This window comes from Cebidichthys violaceus, unplaced genomic scaffold (assembly GCF_023349555.1).
Source record: "Cebidichthys violaceus isolate CVI_PGR_0920_01 unplaced genomic scaffold, fCebVio1.0.p SCAF_22, whole genome shotgun sequence".
Lineage (NCBI taxonomy): Eukaryota > Metazoa > Chordata > Actinopteri > Perciformes > Stichaeidae > Cebidichthys > Cebidichthys violaceus.
In genome coordinates, this window is record NW_027176395.1 from 7885213 (window position 1) to 7906232 (window position 21020).

General features: G+C 42.9%; 2 protein-coding genes across 2 annotated transcripts in view; one reads left to right on the forward strand and one right to left on the reverse strand.

Moving 5' to 3' along the window:
* Window positions 1-9740, reverse strand: part of eipr1 (EARP complex and GARP complex interacting protein 1) — a 55141-nt gene extending 45401 nt beyond the window's left edge. Inside the window, exons 1-2 of the mRNA XM_068718027.1 lie at window positions 9528-9740; window positions 9326-9409 (exon numbers count right to left, since the gene is read on the reverse strand). Coding sequence (XP_068574128.1) covers window positions 9326-9409; window positions 9528-9569 — 126 coding nt within the window. The 5' untranslated portion in view covers window positions 9570-9740. The remainder of the gene's footprint in view (window positions 1-9325; window positions 9410-9527) is intronic.
* A 164-nt stretch (window positions 9741-9904) lies between these two features.
* Window positions 9905-21020, forward strand: part of trappc12 (trafficking protein particle complex subunit 12) — a 42057-nt gene continuing 30941 nt past the window's right edge. The window contains exons 1-3 of the mRNA XM_068717730.1: window positions 9905-9953; window positions 10382-11709; window positions 17044-17160. Of these exons, the coding sequence (XP_068573831.1) occupies window positions 10408-11709; window positions 17044-17160 (1419 nt within the window). The 5' untranslated portion in view covers window positions 9905-9953; window positions 10382-10407. The remainder of the gene's footprint in view (window positions 9954-10381; window positions 11710-17043; window positions 17161-21020) is intronic.

A 21020-nucleotide genomic window follows, 5' to 3' on the forward strand; every position in this document is an offset into this window, starting at 1 on the left:
ACACACACACACACACACACACACACACACACACACACACACACACACACACACACACACACACAGCATATTCCAAAACAGCTAAACAATGTATCTTGGCCAATAATTTTGTATATTGTAATTTCACCATTTTCTATAGATAAACAAAGCTTTTAAACAGGGGGAGGGTCAATGAGCAATACATAAATAAACATGATTCAACGATTAGTCGGCAATAGGCAAAAGTTGACCAACCAGCTTCATAGTCGGGGTCACCCTTATTTTGAAGTCTTAATGGACCATTTAAGGGAAAAGATCCCAAAATTCTGTATTCCCTGTGGTGAAAACCAACAATGATAGTGTAGAAACTTGAGTGACACCTTGCACAAATATTTTGCAAGAAGGGCCATTGAAGTTTCTCTGAGTGGAGAACATGCTGTCCCTGATTGTCCATGATTTACTCCTTTGTGTTTCAAGCTGGGAAATGTAATAAGGAGCCCCCTTGCTGTCTAAATCCAAAGGACTCGCATCAAAACATATCAACATTTGCTGTTGATGATTTATAACTGAAACCTTTTCTTTCATAACTGTTGCTGTTTGTCCTGTTACTTATGTGATGAAGGTTCCCTCTCTTTCCCTCAAACTCCATCAGAGCAGACTGGGCATTTATGGGGAGGGAGGGGGTTAAAGAGACAGGCGTGAAAAACGTATTTTAGTGGAAACCCCAAATTTAAATATGAATCTGAAAATGAGCATGATTCGTCCCCTTTAACTTTTAGACTTGTGAACAGTTACACCTTGACTACTGTAAGGCACCAGAAACACTTGCAGGTTTCCTTGACCCGATGTAATGCAGAAGTCTGGGCTGCACTTGAAAAAACATCGGCTGTCTAGACGTCACAGCACAAACAGTTCAACAAACAGGCTAAACTTTTATCCATAAGAAGTTAATAGAAACTCCTCCTCACTGAGTTCTTTTTATTAGATGGAAATCTATTCTATGAGGGCCCTCAACTGAATGCAGTTCAGGGCCTACAGTGCAGTAAAACAGTGAGGGTCTCAAGGTTTGATCAGACAATTAATGGTGGTTTCTCCCATAAGAGAGACACTTACAGCACCTTGGGGGACCGTTAATGGGGTTGCACTGGACAATAACTCCTGCTAGGCACTTCCACTCCCCTTCCCTGTACTACTTTTACAGGCTGAAAAAGAGGATGAAAGGAGGGGGCGTGAAGAGGAGGAGGAGAAGAGCATTGCAGCGGCGGCATCCTTCAGTCTCCTCAAAGTCAGCTAGGCGGCTATTAACCTTGGGTTGGACTGCATCGAGCAAAAAATTATTACGCAAAGTTATAATTTTATGGTGGTGGGGGAGCGGCACAAATAAATTCAGGCTGGCGGGACAGGGTAATTGGAGGGCCTAGTAATAGGGTCCCCCCGAATGAACCCAGGTGTGAGGGGAGAGAGAAGTTCCGGCCCTCCTCCCCCGGGTGATTTATCCCTCATTCTTCCAGGCTTGGGGAGTTACTCATAGCCTTCAGCCACTTGGGCACTCAGCCCGGCGCTTTTAATTATGTGCCGATGGTGGGAGGAATCTAGGCAGGGAAGGGGAGAGGAGAGGCGGGAGAGTGGGAAAGAGGGAGTGAGGGAGGGATAAAGCCGAGCTGGCTCGTGGCCCCCACTTCAGGGGCCTCTCCGCTAAAGCTCTTTAGCCGCCACAGATGACAGTAAGCGGGGCGGAGGAGTAGCGAGCGGGTGAGAGGTGCCAAGCTCGGCCGCTTTATCTCGTTAGCAGCCTTAAATGCCACGCCGACGTGCCCTCCTATTTGTCATTCCAGCTATTGGTCTCTGAGGGATTTGAGAGGTGCTCCGCGAGTTAAGAGAGACATTTCCACCCCGCATTACGCTTAATGGGAGGTGGAGAGGCCAGCAGGCTTATGGATACAGCAGAAGCCATCAGGGCTGAAATGCCCATCGAAAAAACATTTCTCACGTTGCAAGTTCAAACTTGGACGAACTGAGCTAACCAATTGTTGGCAAACTAATGCAGAGTGGAAAAGACAATGAGCTTCATGAATAAAACCGACTGCACTGACTGAACCTGCGAGTCAAATGTGGGGTTGTCTCACAGAACATAACCTTAAAAGATGAATAATGATCCCTTCTAGATTTTACAGCTTTGAATGCTCTTTGACATGATACTATCAGAAAAGAAAGCACAAGACAGTTAAGTATATTTATATATTTTACTGTTTGCTTTCTTATTGTTTTCAAAGTACATAACCTGAGTAAAACAACAAATCATGCATGAAAAATAACATATCAGCAATAAGAAACAGCAATCCATTCCCACTATTCCAGATATTCGGTAAATTATGGTCCATTCAGAGTCAAATAGACCATAAAGCAGAGAATATATATTTAGGGCGGGCTTACTGTGAACAGTTTGCTGCCACTACCAGAGACGTATACAGCGTCTCTATTCCAAATATGGTAACTTCCGTTCATTGGTTGTGAAAAAACAACAAGATGATGACGGCCATAATCCAAGATGGCGACGACGAAATCACCAAACTCAAGGCTTCAGAACGGCAGTCCACAAACCAATGGGCAACGTCACGACTTCTTATATCCAGTCTATAGTTGGGCTACTAGCCTGCCGTTGGAGCCTCCTCCTGACTGCATCCCACTCCCTCCTGGATCTACGTCAAAGAATTGTGTCTTGTGAGTACTTTGTAGTCAGTTAAATTTACAAAGTGAGTTTTAAGTTTTAAATAGACTTTAAAAAGACTGCCTACTTTCACATCTTTAAACACCTAACAAGGCGTGCCAACAGTGTAAACAGTGCTCGATTGTCCGATTGAGGCCTAGACGCTGTAACAATATTGACACATTCTGTGTTTGGTTGCCAAAGTTCAAAATTGGCAGTCAGTGGACAAATGTAACAGTTAGTGCCGGGTTATTCTTGAAAAGTCAGACATCTTTGGAAGGCAGATGTGTTTAAAGCTTGATACGGAATTCAAAGCATATCTATTGCCTCCACACGGCTTTCAACGTGGCGATGTCTGAGCTAGCAACTCGCAGCTAACGGTGCTAACAGTGCAAACAATGGCAAAAGTGCTATCAGAGCGAACAATGTTCACCTGTGGGGGAACCGGAGGGTGGGCGATACACTCCGCTACGACACTGTTGGACGGGACGGTGTAATCAGCCACGAGCACAACAGGGAGACTCCCGCGCACTAACATAACAAAAGGAAAAAAGTGATGTCAGAGACAAGCAGATGGAAGGCTCTACTCTACAGTAAGTGTTTGAAGGATTTATCCAGGATGTCAAACTGATTCAGCAGCCAAAACAGGTTAAAAAGATAAAGACAGAAGCTAAAGCTACAGATCACAATTTGGCGTGAAATAGCATAACTAATCTTGAAACCTACTTTTGTTATATGTGGAGATCGCAGAATGAATGTTCAGCTGACAAATCTGATGAAGGATGAAGGATCCCAAACGATGCCAAGTAAACGTGATCGTCAATACTCTAAATTAAATACAAGACCAACGGAACAACATTTACACCTTTCTATTAGGTTTTATTTAGCATAGTCGTGGTAGCAACAGTAGAAGTAGCAGTGGTGGGCCATCAGGGCCAGCAAGGCCTTCTCTGCTGGCCTAGACAGAATCCCAATGTTAAAGCTATTTTATTATTTTTCATAAATACACTACAAGTATTCTAAATATTTTTCCCATTAGCTTATTTTCTCATTGCATAGCTACTTTCTTCCTCAGTTGCTCTGCTTCCAGCCTGCAGCTTGTTTTAAGTAAAGCTTCTATCCAATCTATCAGCCTCTATGCTGTCTCTAAGTAAAAAAATCTGCCCGGGTGCCTTCAGAATTACAAGTGAATCCCTTTGCAGTTTAAGTAAATGGGGAATATTGTTGATTGTCATAGTCTTCAACCAATCAGATCTTTAGTTTGACATGTTGGGCGTATTATTTGACGTGCCAGAGCCTTCTAGCTGGCCTACAAGTACGTCAGCATTAACGTGCGGCTTGATTGGTCAGTGGGCTAGCGTGACTGTTGTGAAACTAGCTAGCAGAACTTTGTAGTTAAAGTTTAAAGATATGCAAGAAGTTTTTACGTGACATTACATTTTTAGTGTTTTGACATGTTTGGCGGTGACAATCCCAATATCTACTGACTCTGTCAAGCGGACATTTTCAGCCCTCAAACGCATTAAAACGTATTCAAGAAATACAAGCGGGGAGGCTCGACTGTCATCACTGGCGTCCATGGATCGAGAAGGACCTCTGGCTGGAACTGAACCGCACCAATGTTCTGTACAACCGTGGTATTGTTTGTAATCAAAGAAGGGAGGATGGACTGTGTCTTTAAATAGTGAACAGCAGCTTTGGTAAGTGAACTGCTTTATTTTATTTATTTTTTTTTACATCTGCAGTAGCGTTACTACTGTACTGTGTTAATTTTTCTTTCGTATGGTTTTTATGATATGGTTAATATTGTTCCCTCTGATGTGAATAATATTTGAATGGTGCCCTTGAGTGTGTGACGGAATGCGTGTTTTAGAGCCGCAGTTTTGCTGGAATGTGCAGAGGCCTGTTGAATCGTGTCATTTGGGTTTTATGTTATTCTACCTGCTTTGTTGTCATATAAATATATGTGACTGGTTCTTGTGAGTTTGTTCTTGTCATTGTGTTAATTACATTGATTTTGACTATATGCATTGTCCGTTAATGACGAAGCATCCCGTCATGCTGGCATCACAATGAGGTTATTAGGAGGTAGTTCAACTGTAGTAGGACAGCACTGAAGGCCCAGGTATAAAATACACTGCCTGCCATTGAGAAGTAGTTGTAGTAGAATGACAATGTTAGGGCGGACACAGATGGTAATATTCCCCCAGTAAAATAACTTTCTCTGCATTCATTAGCTTGTCCAGTCAGAGATACTGAGGGGAAATTACAGTGTTTTTAAAAAGGTATTTTAAAAACCTAAAAAATTCAAGGGCTTTTGAGAAAACGTTTGGGGCTGAAGGTCCGGAAGCCTCTGGGTTTCTTGTGTTTCAGCTCTGTGCTAATGCCAGAATGAAGGGAAAGTGTTAGGAGGAGTATGTTCAGCTACTGACGGAGTGGAGTAAGAAATCACACAGATCGACTGGGATGCATTGTCACCATTCCCAACAAGCACTGTATTAGACTCGCTACACAAGACTTGGATTGAACGGAGTCTGTATTCAGTGCCAGACCGTTTTCACACCGAGGTCTGCCAGAAAAATGGGCTTGTTTTTTTCAAGGCAGAAATATGTGTGTGTGTGTGTGTGTGTGTGTGTGTCTCTCTCTCTCACACACACACACACACACACACACACACACACACACACACACACTCTCTCTCTCTCTCTCTGAGAGCTAATTATTTCTCCCCCGTTTAGAGCCAACTGTTTCTGTCATCTGTCTCTATAATGACCTCTGCAAGATGTGCATGCATGCATACACAGCCCACTCTCTCCCTTTTTTTTACTACAAACACACTCGCGGCACACAACACTCACACATACAGACATTTGCAGAGAAACAATACATGAACACAACTTAAATGGTCTACTATTTAGTTGCAGTGGGCATGTGGGGAACAGAATGAGCTACACCTGCAGTCCCAAAGTCCTGCTAAAAAAAATGTATTGATCAGTTGACACAAAATACATTCAATTTTGATAACCGTTTAACCACTTGGCGCTGAAAGACAGAAAATTCATCCATAACTACAGTATTTTAATATGTCGTTTTGATAGTATTCAAGAAAAAACTGTAAACATTTACTGGCCCCAACTCCTCAAATGCAACCTTTGTCACTGTTCTTGATGTTTTATAGAGCAAACAATAAGTAATACGATAACAGCAGTTTGGTTGTTTTATCAAGCAAAAATGCCACAGTCCTCAGCTTTTATATGCTGTGTTCAGCGTCTCATATGTGAAGACTTTTTTCTGGTTTCTTCTAGCACACATCACATATCTTCGGGTTGTGGACAAATAAACAAAATGATGATGTCAACTTAGGCCATGGGAAATTCTGACGGGCATTTTGTATTATATTCTGACATTTTGTAATAAGCAAGTCATTCATTTGAAGCTGCAACTAACAACTACTGTGATTATTGATTATTCGGTCGATTCTCTTTTTAAATTAATTGTTTGGTCTGTAGTTGCTTAAAAAACATAAAAAAGCCCACAACAACAAATCCCAAGGAGACATTGATTCATCCTTCTTTAGTCCAAGATATTCAATTACCAATAATGCAAATAATACAAATTGAAGAGGCTGGAAGCAGAAAATATTCAGTTTCTTCTCAACATCGATTATCAAAATTGTTGTAAATAATTTGTTTAGTAATTGTTTTGAATTAAATTGTTTCTGCACTAAACTGATTAATCAGTAATGTTATTGTCAGATTAATCAACAGTCAAAATACTCCATCCCCAAGACTTGAATCCAAAGCACACATACATACACAATCCACAACACCACAGACGAAGACCTTCAGGCTATCTAAAACCTAACAAACAAAAACACAGCAAAATGTGCGTCATTGATTTTCCTTCCTAAAGACGAAGGAACTATCCGCCACCCAGTCTACACGGAATGGCAACTTTGGCTACTGTTTCTTTGGCACTGGCAATTCATACGAGTAGAAAAATTAAACAGATTACCAGCAATGCAAGGTTAGAAAAATTGTCCGTTTGTAAATACTATACTTATCAGTTGTGTTTTTTGAGTTTTCCGATAAGCTGTTCGTTTTAATACTCAAGTGTGTGTATTTAATTTAGTAATATTTGACATTTGCTGTTCTGTACAAATCTTCTTCAGCCTGTTGTCAGCATGCAATCTATATCATGTAGAGGAAACCAGAACGGGCACTACTTTGCTGATTATATATGCGTATGGTTCATACACTGATTTTCCTGATTTTAAAGAATTCCTTGAAAATAAAAAAGCATCCTTGAGGAAAGAAAGAGTGGACTGCCATATTTATGCTGGCACACCCCAGGAAAACAAGTGTCTCACAGAATCCTGATCTTTAGGTCTGCTTATGATTCACAGAACTAAGACTCATCGTATGGCAACAACACCCTAATAAACAATATAGCTCCATCTCTCTGATTGTCTTTAAAAAAGTCAAAGCTGACCACAATTACATCTCCTGACTGAAATGTTGGATCATAGGTTGAGGTCTTCCTCCAACTCGGTTATATTTTTTTCTAAATCCAAATCGGCCCCTCTAACTTCATGTCATCATGTTGGCCCATGTCACGCTCTCTTGCAAAAACTTAAGAGTCCTCTTTGACTCTGATTTGAATTGTAAATCTGAAATGTGATGCATGAGGTTATCTGGTCATGCTTTTAACATTTAACATATTCTAAAACAAGTCTGTCTGTCTCTGACCTCGAGAAAGTTATTTATTTAATTTGTTCATGTATTTCATCCTATTTCAGTAACTCTAGCTCCTCTCACACTATGCTACATGTTATACCACTGCCAAACATAATTTAATCATCTGCAATTGATTAAACACGGATCTTTATATTTTAAATGCTTCAAAGGGTTTTTATTTAAAAGAACACAAACTTTTTTTTTTTTTTACTTGAGATCTTATGACCCACGAAAGCTTACTGAAAGCTTACTCCATCCACTTTTTTGTCCGATTGTATTTCTGATATCTAAATATCACATAAAAAAACTACTCTCAGCTACATTTGCAATAAATGGAAACAACAAAACTCCAATTTAATTAAACCCTGTGCGGCAGCCCCTTATGCATCTTTTACACAGTATCTTAAAATTAACTAAAATCACATCTCTGAAACTTTCAACTGATAATAATTCAAATTGATACAAGTGCATTCAGGGTGTGTCCAAATCCACTTTTGCTAGTCAAAGGGCGCATAATCTGGGCGCAAAGTAAGGGACAAAAAGGTTGTATTTAGTCTCTTGCCTAATTAATCATAAGTGTGTGTTTAAATTAAACCAATCATCATTCCCTTTAAAAGCCAGGTTGGGCTACACCTGGCGCATCGCTATTTAAATGGAGGATTTTGTAAACTGGAGAAGCGAGCGGCTTTCTGCAGTGAAAACATAGTTTTTGAAAGGCTAAATGCCAACACATATAGATTGAAGCAGAATATCTTGATAGATAAACACTATGTTTTTCAATAACCTTTGACTTTGGGACTTTACAACTATCTGGAGTTATTGGAAATGTTTGGATGACACGAGTCTGATGCAATCCTACGCACTGGAGCCTAAATCTAATAATAGTGTTATACTAATAACATTAATGTAGCCTGATCTTTATCTGCAACTATGCAGAAATACCAGCTTTAACCACAGGGAATAGACATGCAAAATAAAAAGCTGAAGCACATTCAAATGTTAATTTAGAATTAAAATGACAACGTTATGAATGAAGCTTTGAAGCATCCAACTCTTTTGTAGGCAGCAGCCCTAGAATTGTCTTATATTGATGAGTTTCATATTTTGATTACGAGGAAACTCGGTTTACTATTTCTCACTGTCCATTGATGGGGGGGGGGGGGGCTGAGTCCGGAGGCTGCATTAAGCCTTGGTTACACTCCCTACCCGCGTGATTGCACTGTCCACCCATGGTGTAAAAACAGCATTCGTGGACTCATCACTAGAAAAAAACATATGTGTGTGTGACAGAGGGTTGTGTTTTCCTTAACATTGTGGAAACACAGTAATGTAGCACCGGTGCGTTGTGCCTCTGTATGAGATGCTGAGGGGCGAGACAGAGCGGCTGTATTTGATGACCTGGGAATGACAATGGGCTGCAGACCCTGAGAGCTGTTATTGGCTGGGAACGTCCCGATTACAGCAAAATAAAAATAAAATGAATAATACAGTCAGAAGGCACTCAGGGCAGGGTCTCTGCATACAGACACCGCCACACATTTCTTGTGGGCCATAAGTGATGATTGACATTATTACTTAGGAAATGTTGCATATTATACCTTTAACCTACATGTATATTTTTCATTTTCTATATTGTATGGTGAGCAGATGCAGCATCGTGTATCGCTCAAGAAGAAAGGGTCACGGCAGGATACTTGCACAACGCTTTGTTCATTTTATTATCATCAAAAGGCAAAGATATTTGAGAGAGATGTGTGGGGACACAAACTATCACTGTGAATTCATGAGCAGTAGTAGAAATAGAGGGTGCCTGTTGCCTGCCTCCTGTTGCAGACAACTTCCTTCCCATCCGGCTTTAAATTGCATGATGATTATGATATCTGCCATGAACAGTTTTTCTTACCTGGTTGTCAAATTTCAGTGACTGTGTGCCCACAAGGAAACGAATGGCGTCAGTTTCAGCTGTCTGGGCAGTAAGTGCTCGTGCCTGCAAATTAGACGCAAAATAACATCACTGTCAATTCACACAGAATAACGTTTAGAATAGCTAAGAATAGAATAGAGCTTGCTTTCAGTCAGCTAAATAGTAAAGACAGTAACCTTACCTGAAATTCCAGACCATAAATGACAGGGGCGTCGTCATCCATTATTCAGTCTGTTCAGGGGGAGATCTTTCTAATCTTTTTTTTGTCTTTTAATAGTCGTCTAAGGAATAAGGAATATTCCTTAGACGACTTAGTATAAGGAAAACACTACAAATATAATCTAACTGCAATACGTATTGCTCCAAACCAACACAACACAGTCAGTAGCTGCACTTCCGCGATTCAAAACCTAGAAAAAAGAAGCGTGCGACTAGAATACGTAACGACAGTCGTGCAACATCGTGTAAGCTTATAAAAGTACGTAGACGGAGTCAAGAATACTAAAATATCGGTGGCATCAAATTTGTCCGCTCTGGAATACCGTACGTGTAGGTTTCCTTTGGAGTTACGCATGCGCACTAGGGTTATACCTGTCACTCCAGGAAGGTAAGAAACATTATCGTGTTTGTGTTTTAGTTTGTTGTCTGTCTTTGCGTGTTGATATTTTTAAAACTGTGCTATGGCTCGTGTTTTATAAAGTGCGGACAGCATTTATTTTACATTGTCAACCAGCTGCTCAGCTAAATTAGCGTGCAATAGCCAACCGGCTAATGTAGCATTAACGTTAGCAAAACAGTAACGTTACAACAACCCAGATATGTCTCGGGTAACAGCCTTCGTGACAGGGCATTAAACCTGAATCAAAGCGTTCTCTGTTTACGTAACGTTAGTTTAATGCTGACGATAAGAGCTCGTAAAAACTGCGTTGCTTATAAAGACAGTAAGTGACTTAAGAAAATGTGTTGTACAATAAAGCACACAATATTTGTCCGCCACTGTTGATATTAAATCATAACGGTAATGTCATTTATTAGTGTGTTGAATTGTCAGGAGCAGTAAGATGGATAGTGGGGATTCTCCTGCTCAGCGGCCAGTCACGTTGGACATTACAGTGGAAGATGTGACCAAGGAAGCCCCGGACCCTCCGGAGCCAACCACCAGTCAGACATCCTCCAGAGACCTTGTTCCCCAGGTAGACAGCATCGACTTGGGCGGGGAGTTTGTTACCCCCCAGGAGGACAGCAGTGCTACACCCTCAGAGAGCCTGATGGACAAGCTCAACGACCAGATGATGGAGAGCGTCATGATTTCTGACTCGCCTAATAACAGTGAGGAGGATGACGTAGCTCCCATGGACTCCCTTCTGGATGGAGTCGAGGAAGAAGAGGATTCATTGCAAACATCAGGCGGCAAAGAGGAACAAAGTGAAATTGGACAGAATACAACTGAGATTACATTTTCCCTGGAGGAACAGGAGCAAGGTGGTTCTATGGAGAAAGCAGATGAGGACACAAAGGAGCAGGCAGACGCACAAGAGCAAGTCATAGCCTGCGTTTCACTTCAAAGTGACGCACAGAGTCCTTCTGATCTTAACAGGGGAGAACCAGCACCACAAGAAGCTAAAGGGACGAGCCCAAAAGACCCCCCTGTGCCGGTGTGCACCATATTCAGCCAGGGCAACCAGCCAAAATCTCTTGTGCCCGATGGCTTCCAGCCCACCCTCATCAAGTCTCCCAGCTTCAGCATGGGGAGTGGTGGAGGAGGCAGTGAGGCAGTGACCCCCAGCAAGCTGACGGCCCCCCTCGTGTGTCAGCCCAGCCCCAGCCTCAGTAAGTTCTTCACTGACAATGGACAGGTCAACCCAGCCTCCGACTTCTTCGATTCCTTTACCGTCCCCTCCTCCTTCATCTCCGTTTCAAACCCAAATGCTGAGATCCCTCCCGGCCCAGTGGCCATAGCCCACACCCCTGAGCGCCAGCTCTCTTCGACCTCCTCTACCATCTCCACTCCTGGAGGACCTCTGGACTCTGGTGCTCCCACCCCTAGTTCAGTGTTTGGCCCTGCCCCTACGGAATCCACCGCCAAGGCCCAACTTCCTTCACCCCAGGCAGCTCCAACTCAAGCCGCTGCCCCGGCCACTCAGCCGCAGCCCTTCAACAAGCTCCAGGCCGTGTTCTCGGGCAACGATGACCCATTTGCGACGGCGCTGAGCCTGAGCGAGGTGGACAGGCGCCATGATGCCTGGCTGCCATCTGAGGAGACCAGGAAGGTGTTGATCTCTGTGGCCACCCAGCAGTACAGCCCAGCCTACGTAGAGACCAACAGACTCACCATGCCAGGACTCAAGTTTGACAACCTTCAGGTAGGACAAGCACTTGGGCAGTAAAATGCTTATCATAAACATATGTCCTTAGATAGCCCTGGGATGTCATTCAAAATAGTGCTATATGTTGGTGATGGATGCCTTTTTTTGAAAGGGCAATCCACCAGTTGACACCTGAAGTTCACGTTACTCATCATAGTACTACTCAGCCTGTGGTAACAGTTTTTTGAGTCTTGAGACCAGACATTTTAAACCAAAAGCCTGCATTACAGATGAGGTTTGTGGAGTTTGAAAGTTGCTGACCACACCGGCATCACGTCAACAAGCGTCATTCATTCAAGGTGGAAAAGAACTGCCATGTCACTTAAGGAGAGAAACGGGGAAAAGGCAGAAAGGCTGTTGTGTAGCTGGTTAACTAACCTTTCACACTGAGATTTGAGGCAAATATGAATAGTGAATATTCACTATGGTGTGGTAAATCTGTAAATGATGCTACTAACAGACAGTTACTGCTGATGGATGGCTAGCTTGAGTGGGAGGCTGCTGAGGTACAATCATAAAGAATAACAACATCTAATTTAATGTCAGCTTGAAGATCAAACAAATATTAGACATGTCATGAAAACAAATGTTTGTTAAACAAGAAATAAATGCATGCATACTTGTAAAAATGACAACATAAACACTTAAAATTGAGTTGCATAATGGGTAATGTAGGGTCCAGTGTTTGTGGGGTTTGACCCACACCAGGGACAGAAAGTCCGGACACCTCTGCTGCTGTGTTTGAACATTTTAATATTCCCTTTGAGGAAGTGCAGAACTAAATCATTGGACAAATCAGGAGAACACATACTGCTAAAACAGGGCCTTTATTTAGTTATGAATTATACATAATGATTTTCAGAATTGTGTTCATTAAATAAAAAAATGTTTCTTACATTGATTTGTTGTATATCTAAAACGGGAATTGTTATCATTACTATTATATTTAAGGCTGCAACTAATGATTATTTTCAGTAGCGATCACGCTTTTTTTGCTCCAACCAATCGTCAAAATTCCAGAACAATTTGATTTCAATTTATATTAAAAGAGAAAAGCAGCAAATCGTCCCATTGGAGAAGATATAACCTGGGAATATTTGGCACTTTTTCTAGATTAAACAATTGTACCGATTATCAAAATTGTAATCATCAATTAATCCATAATTAGTTTCAGCTCTAGTGAAATATTAGGGTTGGTCAGACTCAACACTTAGCTCTAATCAGAAGACTTGGACACATTCCCTATGACAAACACTCAGGATCCAAAGTAACAACCTTCATACTAATGATGGAAATGCTTACAAAGCAATGTGTCTGGATTGTTTTAAAGATTGCAGTGATACATTAAAAACCCCGCCTAGGGGAGGACATCAACAGCATGACGGACTGTATCACAGAATACATAAAATTCTGTGAACACACTACCATTCCATCCCGGACTGTACACTGCTTCCCTAACAACAAGCCATGGATCACCAGCGACCTGAAAGCACTTCTTAATAAGAAGAAAGCTGCTTTCAGGTCTGGGGACAGGGACGAGCTCAGGAGAGTCCAGCGTGACCTGAAGGTGAAGATCAGGGAGTGCAAGGACACCTACAGGAGGAAGCTGGAGGCCAAACTCCAGCAGAACAATGTGAGGGAGGTGTGGACCGGGATGAAGCTGATTACTGGCTTCAAGGTTGGAGGGAGACAACCAGGGGGCTCCCTGGAGAGGGCCAACGAGCTAAACTCTTTCTTCAATAGATTTAGCTCACAGCCCTCATCTGTCTCCTCAACACACCTCACCTCACAAACACCTCGGCTGCCTCCTCCCCTCCCCCCTCTGTCCCCCCCTGGTGAGCGGCACGGACAATGAGCCCTCTACTTCAAAGGGCTCTTCCACCACCGACACCATGACCACCCTCCCCCCCCTCTCTGTGACGACTGGCCAGGGAGAAGACAGCTGGAGAGACTCCACCAAGGAAAGGCTGAGGGACCTGATGGCATCAGCCCCAGGGTCCTGAAGACCTGCGCCATCCAGCTGTCTGATGTCCTACAACACCTCTACAACCTGAGCCTGAAGCAGGAGGAAGTCCCGGTGCTGTGGAAGACGTCGTGCCTGGTTCCTGTTCCTAAGAAGACGACACCATCTGGCCTCAATGACTACCGACCAGTTGCCCTCACATCCCATGTGATGAAGGTGCTGGAGAGGCTGGTCTTGGCCCACCTCCGACCGCAGGTGAAATCATCACTGGACCCTCTGCAATTTGCATACCAGCCTCATGTGGGAGTGGACGACGCCATCATCTACCTGCTGCAACGAGCTCAGTCGCACCTGGATGGAACCGGTGGCTCTGTGAGAATCACTTTCTTTGACTTCTCCAGTGCATTTAACACCATCCAACCAGTGCTACTGAGTGAGAAGCTGCGGGAGGTGGGGGTTAACGCGTCCACTGTCTCCTGGATCACTGACTACCTCACAGGCAGACCACAGTTTGTCCGACTGGGCCGTGTGCTGTCTGATACGGTGGTCAGTGATACTGGAGCCCCACAGGGAACTGTTCTGTCTCCCTCCCTTCCTTCCCTACCTTATACACCACTGACTTCCAGTACAACTCAGGGTCATGCCATCTGCAGAAGTTCTCTGATGACTCTGCAGTGGTCGGGTGTATAAGGGACGGACGGGAGGAGGAGTACAGGGCAGTAGTGGATGACTTTGTGGAGTGGGCCGGTAGAAATCACCTGCTTCTGAACGTGGCCAAGACCAGAGAGATGGTGGTCGACTTCAGGAGGAGGACGACGGCTCCACAGCCACTGAGAGTTCTGGGAGAGGACGTGGACATGGTGAAGGAGTACAAGTACCTGGGTGTCTCCATCGACAGCAGACTGAGCTGGAAGGCCAACATCAACGCTGTGTACAAGAAGGGGATGAGTCGACTCTTTTTCTTGAGGAAACTTCGATCCTTCAACGTGTGCAGCAAGATGTTGGAGATGTTCTACCAGTCTGTTGTGGCCAGTGCACTGTACTTTGCCGTAGTCTGCTGGGGGAGCAGCATTGGAGCCGGAGACACCAACAGACTTAACAAACTGGTTAAGAAGGCCGGCTCCATCATCGGCTGTAAACAAGACTATCTGGAACAGGTGGTGGAGAGGAGGACACTGAAGAAACTATCATCCATATTGGATAACCAGGACCACCCTCTCCACCACCTACTGCCGGGACAGCGGAGCACTTTCTCCAACAGAATGATCCAGCTCCGCTGTCATAAGGACAGGTACAGGAGAACATTCCTGCCTACTGCTATAAGACTGTACAATAAATCACCTCGGGCCAAATCAAATCGTTAAACCTCTGCACTACTGTTTATTTAGTTGATTTAATATTATTCTGTTCTATTCACTGTGTATATAGTGTGCATTTTTATATAACATCTTTACTATATTATAACTGTATATATTGTGACGTGTATTTTTCTTGTATTTTTCTTTTTATATAATATTAAGATTTTTTACCTGTGACCTATTGCTGCTCTGTAACCTATTGCTGCTTGTAACAAAATAATTTCCCCTCGCGGGATCAATAAAGTTAGTATCTATCTATCTAATCTATTATGGCAAGACGTTTATTAGCATAGAAACAGAATGGCCTCAGGCTTCACCTTGATCATTGTGTGATCATTAGTTTAAACATGTTTAACATTCCACAATGTTCTTGTGTCTATCTCAGAATGACAGTGGCTTCAGTCAGAACTGCTCTGGCACAACAGATGGCGTGTCACTTGTCTATAAGCACATGTAGATAGACGGGCACCTTTCCTTGGCTCATGTGTCACCATCTCATGTTGACGTCTCACAAACATCCTCTGAGCTCCTTCAACAGCGACGTTTATCCGTAATAGCAACCCTGATGAAACATCAATTCACTTATTTATTCAATTGAATCTTATGTTGTACGTCCACCTCTCAGCTTAGATTGTGTTCATTATGCCCTCAGTGTGTTTGAATGCCTGCTTGAATAAATGAATAAAAATCAAGGATTTTTCCCCCCGTTATCTTGGTGTGTTTTTGCCCACCAAGAGCCAGTTTTCAGCAAACAAATAAGATTAAAGGTAGCATTTTCTGAAGTCTGTTATTTGTTCCGTTCCTGTTTGGGCTCAAAATTGTTTAACTGATTGTCATTCTGTCCAAATGTAGGGATGTCCAGATCAAGTCCGTTTCCACCCAATCCACTTCATTTAATAAGCCTTAGGGAGCCACGTAGTCCTGTTTTTGTCTTAGAAGTCCTCTGAAGGCTGGGAACCTGAAGCTAACTTTGAGATGCAGCTCAGCATTGTATGTCAAGTTGTTCTTGCGTAAATCAGAATTTAAAAAAATTTGAATTCATTAATTAAAAAATTGTGAAAGTGTTATAGTAAATGATGGCCAATCCCATGCTACCTTTTGTCTTATGTGAGTTATTGCAGCAGATTTTGAGTTGATACAATTTGTTACACAGATTTGCTGCTAAATTTAACATTTCTGACCATATTTAAGATTAGATAGAAATGGTCAAATTACCACATTAAGACACCAAGAAGACCTTGTTGAACACCATAGAAAAAGTCATGCTGCGATTTGGTTTCTAAAACATTTAAGATAATTGCATTTTTCGGCGACTGGATGGCAATTACCCGTGTTCTGGAAACTGCTCAGAAGCCCTCTTACCTAGGAAAGCCATTCATTCTCTGTATGTGCTCGGGCTCTACTTTGTGGTTGTAAAGTTCCATGAGGCTGTGTTCATTTTATAGTAGTGACCTCAAGTTTCAAAATATGATCTAACTACAATGAAATCGCTAGTAAGGGGCTCATCATCATCATCATCATCATCATCATCATCATCATCATCACACATGAATACAGTCAGACCTTTTGGTTCCACAAGAGTCTCAGCTTTCCAGTTAAACCCAATTAATGCAATTTCAAGACTTGTTCCGGACCCCAGTATGCAGAAATATTCAAATACACCAGTTTTCAGTTTTCACCAGAGGTGAAAATATCAAATTTATACTGCATCCAAAAAAACACATGTTTTTATTTCCCTCCAAACTGCATGGGATTATCATAAAGTGGGCATGTATGTAAAGAGGAGACTTGTGGGTACCACTCTAGTTCACTCTAGCTCTTAGACTGAGCTACAGCTTTTTAAAGACAGTCATGTTGGGTCTTAGAGGTGTAATGTAGAGCAAGTACTGATCTGATATTTTTTAAATCCTGCATGTAGTATTCAGGTTGTGAATGCAAACGCCAGCACAACAGCTCTCTATTCAGGGCTTTTGCATGATGTTGACTGCATGTGTGTTTGTTTTGCTGCAGGGTGACGCCGTCAAAGACATGATGCTTCGTTTCCTGGGAGAATCGGCAGCGATGAAGCGTCAGGTCCTCACCGCCAACTCTGTGGAACAGTCCTTCACAGGCCTCAAACGTCTCATCGTAAGTCACTCACTGCACCTCCTGTGCGTACTACCGCTAGTTCCTTCATGTTCACCTCTGAGGCCCAGAGCAGCACTGTGTCTTCATTGTTGTAGGTTAGTCATCATTTAGCTTTGGTGCTCATTTATTTTTTCATGATTTGCATGCAGTTGGAACAACCTCGCAGATTGATAGTTCTGAGCTTGTGCCAGAGCTTTAAAGGTGCTTAATAAGAGATTGGGGGCATTTCCATTGCCTTCCTACGGCTCTAGCTGGCTGAGCCAGCGGCTCGCAGCTATCCGTGCCAACAACAGCACTGGCAGAGCTAACGTGTTTACCTATTAGGGGAACCGGAGGGTTGGTTGCTACACTCCCACTGCCGGTCTGGACGCTGTTATCAGCATTAATGCTGTATGATAGCAGTGCAGAGCGAGGGACGCGAGCTGAACCTGATCACACGCTGTGTATCAGCACATGAGTTTTGCTTAGTTGTCATGTTCAGTGTTTTCACTATTCTCAACCTTTACAGTTTCATGACAACTGAGCTTTCTTCATCTCCTCATGAGGAAAGTGTAATATGGTTGAAAACTCCACAACAAGTGAGTGTATCGTCCTTGAGAGGACATCGTTTTGTCGACAGCCTGTTTAAGGGAAATCGTAGTGTGAGAAATTGAATACAACATGCAACTTAGTGTAATTTGGAAAAAACTTGCAAAACAAATGCATTTCTACACAACAACAATGACAATATTCCCCAGGAACGATGCATAGATATTACCACACACTTTTATTCTATTCACCAAGACAAAATTAATGCTGGTCCCAAAACATAAATGATTCAAATCATCAGTCGAGGAGCCCTCGATTCAGACCTCATGTCGTCTTCGGCCGCTGCCTCTTTGAACACAGAGTGGCAGGGTATACATTTTGACAAACTTGATCTAGTCTCGAATTCTTTCCTAACTTAAAACCTGAATGGAGAGACGCTCTGTTGTTGTTGTTGTTTGCAGTTACTTTCGACTTGTCTATCACTGAGCTACTGTATGACCAGTATGCCCACTTTTTTTTTTTCTTTGACTGTATACAAAGATGTTTGTTGTCGATGTTTGGACATCACAGAGGACGAATAAGGGCACTGTTATGGTGAAACTCCATTCATGACATGCAAGCCTTAATAGGAGTCTAGTGCGGGGGGGCTACTGTGCAGGTGACTCACACTTGCACAGTAGGTCAAAATTGGGGCAAAAAAAACAAGCTTGATTGGCACACTGGTAAAGATAATGCTGAGTATTGTTTAGTGCAGAAGCTGCTTTCAGAGAATGGAGGTAAATGACAAATCCAGCGTTGGGTTACTACAGTTTAACATCCTGTGGTTCCGGCAGCATGCATGACCTTTCGGCTGTCGGCCATTACAGTCACCGTCTTTACTGAAACCGCCGGGTGGTCAGGCCTCAGCCGACTGAAAACAGTGAGTCATTCATCTCCTTTTCTCCTCATGTTCCGATCCTCTGCTATTCTTCGGTCAAGCATAAAGAGGCCCGTCTTTCTCTGTGACTGTGCAGTCCCGCCTCATTCCCTTTCTAGCTGCCATCTATCCATCCATCTATCTATCTCTCCAGCCCTCATGCGCTCCCCCCATCATAACTTCTGACCCACAAATGACCCTGAGAGACAGTTGTTATTTAAAACATATGCACAGCAGACAGTGATGGAGGGAGGGGGAAAGAGGAGAGGAGGAGTGGAGCGATGGAGAGGTGGGGATCCACTCGGCTCACAAGTTCTTTTCTCCTGCTGTGCCCATGTATTATGCATGGGACTGCTGTGCATATTTCAAGGGCCTTCTGGACTTGGTGTGTGTGTGTGTGTGTGTGTGTGTGTGTGTGTGTGTGTGTATGTGTATATATATATATATATATATATATATATATATATATATATATTATATATTTAGTAGACAGACACACACACACACACACACACACACACACACACACACACACACACACACACACACACACACAAGGTGGTACTTTCAGCTTGCAGTCAACTGCACTATATGGTGTAGGTGAGTGTGTGTGTGTCAGTGGATCATACGCGGTCTGCCAATTGGTGTGGGTGGCTCCCTGGAGCAAGAGGCAGCAAGAAAGGAGCGAGACAGTGAGCCAGAGAGGTAACGCAGGCCTACAGGAGGGATGTCAAGGACTGACGAGCACAGACGGAAAGAGAAGACAGCGTTATGTGCGTGAGACATGTGGAGGCAGAGGACGGCTTCAGCTGGCCCCAAGCGCATTCTCTCACATTTGACTTTGGGAATATGGAGAGAGCTACCGTGGGTTCGGATCCCTAGACGCGTCTGATTAGATTTCTTGATTGACTTCTTAATTGTTCGTATTAAATTAAACAATGTCGGCGTCTTGTGTGCGACACTAGATGACAAAAAAAGCATGCCCCTGTTCTAACATGATGAAATGTTACATTTCAAGTTATTGTGTGTTTGTACAGTTAAGTGAGGAATCAACTTTGTCAGTGGACATCCATGCTTTTCATTTTAATGCCCCTTTACCTCAGTGATTCCATAAGTTTGGAGTTTTTTTGGATGAATGTAGGGTGCAGATCTTTTACATGTGATGTGATTTTCTTTTTCATGTTGGGCAAAGTCTTTTGACATTTGCTCAAGGGTCCTTGGCAACAACGACAAGCTGTCGTTTCTCCTCCAACTCCAGGTGGAAATGTGCATTTATATATAATGCGTACCCAAATCATACGTGCATTATTTTTATTCTGTACTCACTGAGAGCCCCCCTCTCGTTATTATATCCTTTGGTTTATTCCAAACCTAATGACATTCCTACCAGCCTCAAATGTGCTCAGCATGCTGTCTGTGGTATTCATCTTAAAGCACAGCTGTACCTACAGTATATGTACAGGGTCACAGAACTAGCTTGGCTGTCAAAAAGTCAAAAGTAGCTGTTGGCTGCTAAACGTACCACATTTTCAAGGTCCTATTATCAGAGTCATGTCATGAAGAAACACAGGACTAAAGTTTTCTCTTTGCATTCTTACATGCTCATCTGTGATGTCTTAATTTTCCTTCTTAATAGCATTACAAATATGTGGAAAAGCCCTTTTGCCTTGATGAATATTTAGCCACCATGATATATTCCTCTGCCTCTTATTGCAAATTAGCACATTAGCCATCAGGCATCACCAAAGCGAGGGAAACCAGTGTAATGTGATACCGGGAGTCCAATGGTCAGAATGGTCTCCAGAGCAGCTCTCCAGATTCTAATTCATCAACACTTCAATACGGCTGGTGATCGGGACGTGAACCCAGGTCCTTTAGCTGAAGGACAACATCTCTGCTCACTGCATCACCTAGCATGGTGTCAACACATCCTGCTCCCTGATAAGGAGCTCTGTTTAGGGATGCACCACTGTCTATAACAAATGTACATATACAACATGATGCTGTTGCTGACATTTAAACATTCAACATTTTGTTTTCCCTGATACCTTTGTAGTACATTACATTACAGTCATTTAGCAGACGCTTTTATCCAAAGCGACTTACAATTCAGTATCTATCTACACACCGTAGGCACAGCTACGGGAGCAATTTTGGGGTTAAGTGTCTCAAGGACAAGGACACATTGACTAGCAGAGCAGGAGATTGAACCACCAACCCTCTGATTGAAAGGCGGCCCTGCTCTCCACTTAGCCACAGTCACCCCGTAGTAGGGATGTTACTAACGTATCATTTAACCGACAATACGAATTTTGATGCTCTCAGTTACACAGATGAAAGAAATATTGAAAATTAAAAGAATTAGAGGAAAAACTGGAAAGGAGCAGCTTCCTGTTTAAAGGGGAACAGCTGGTCC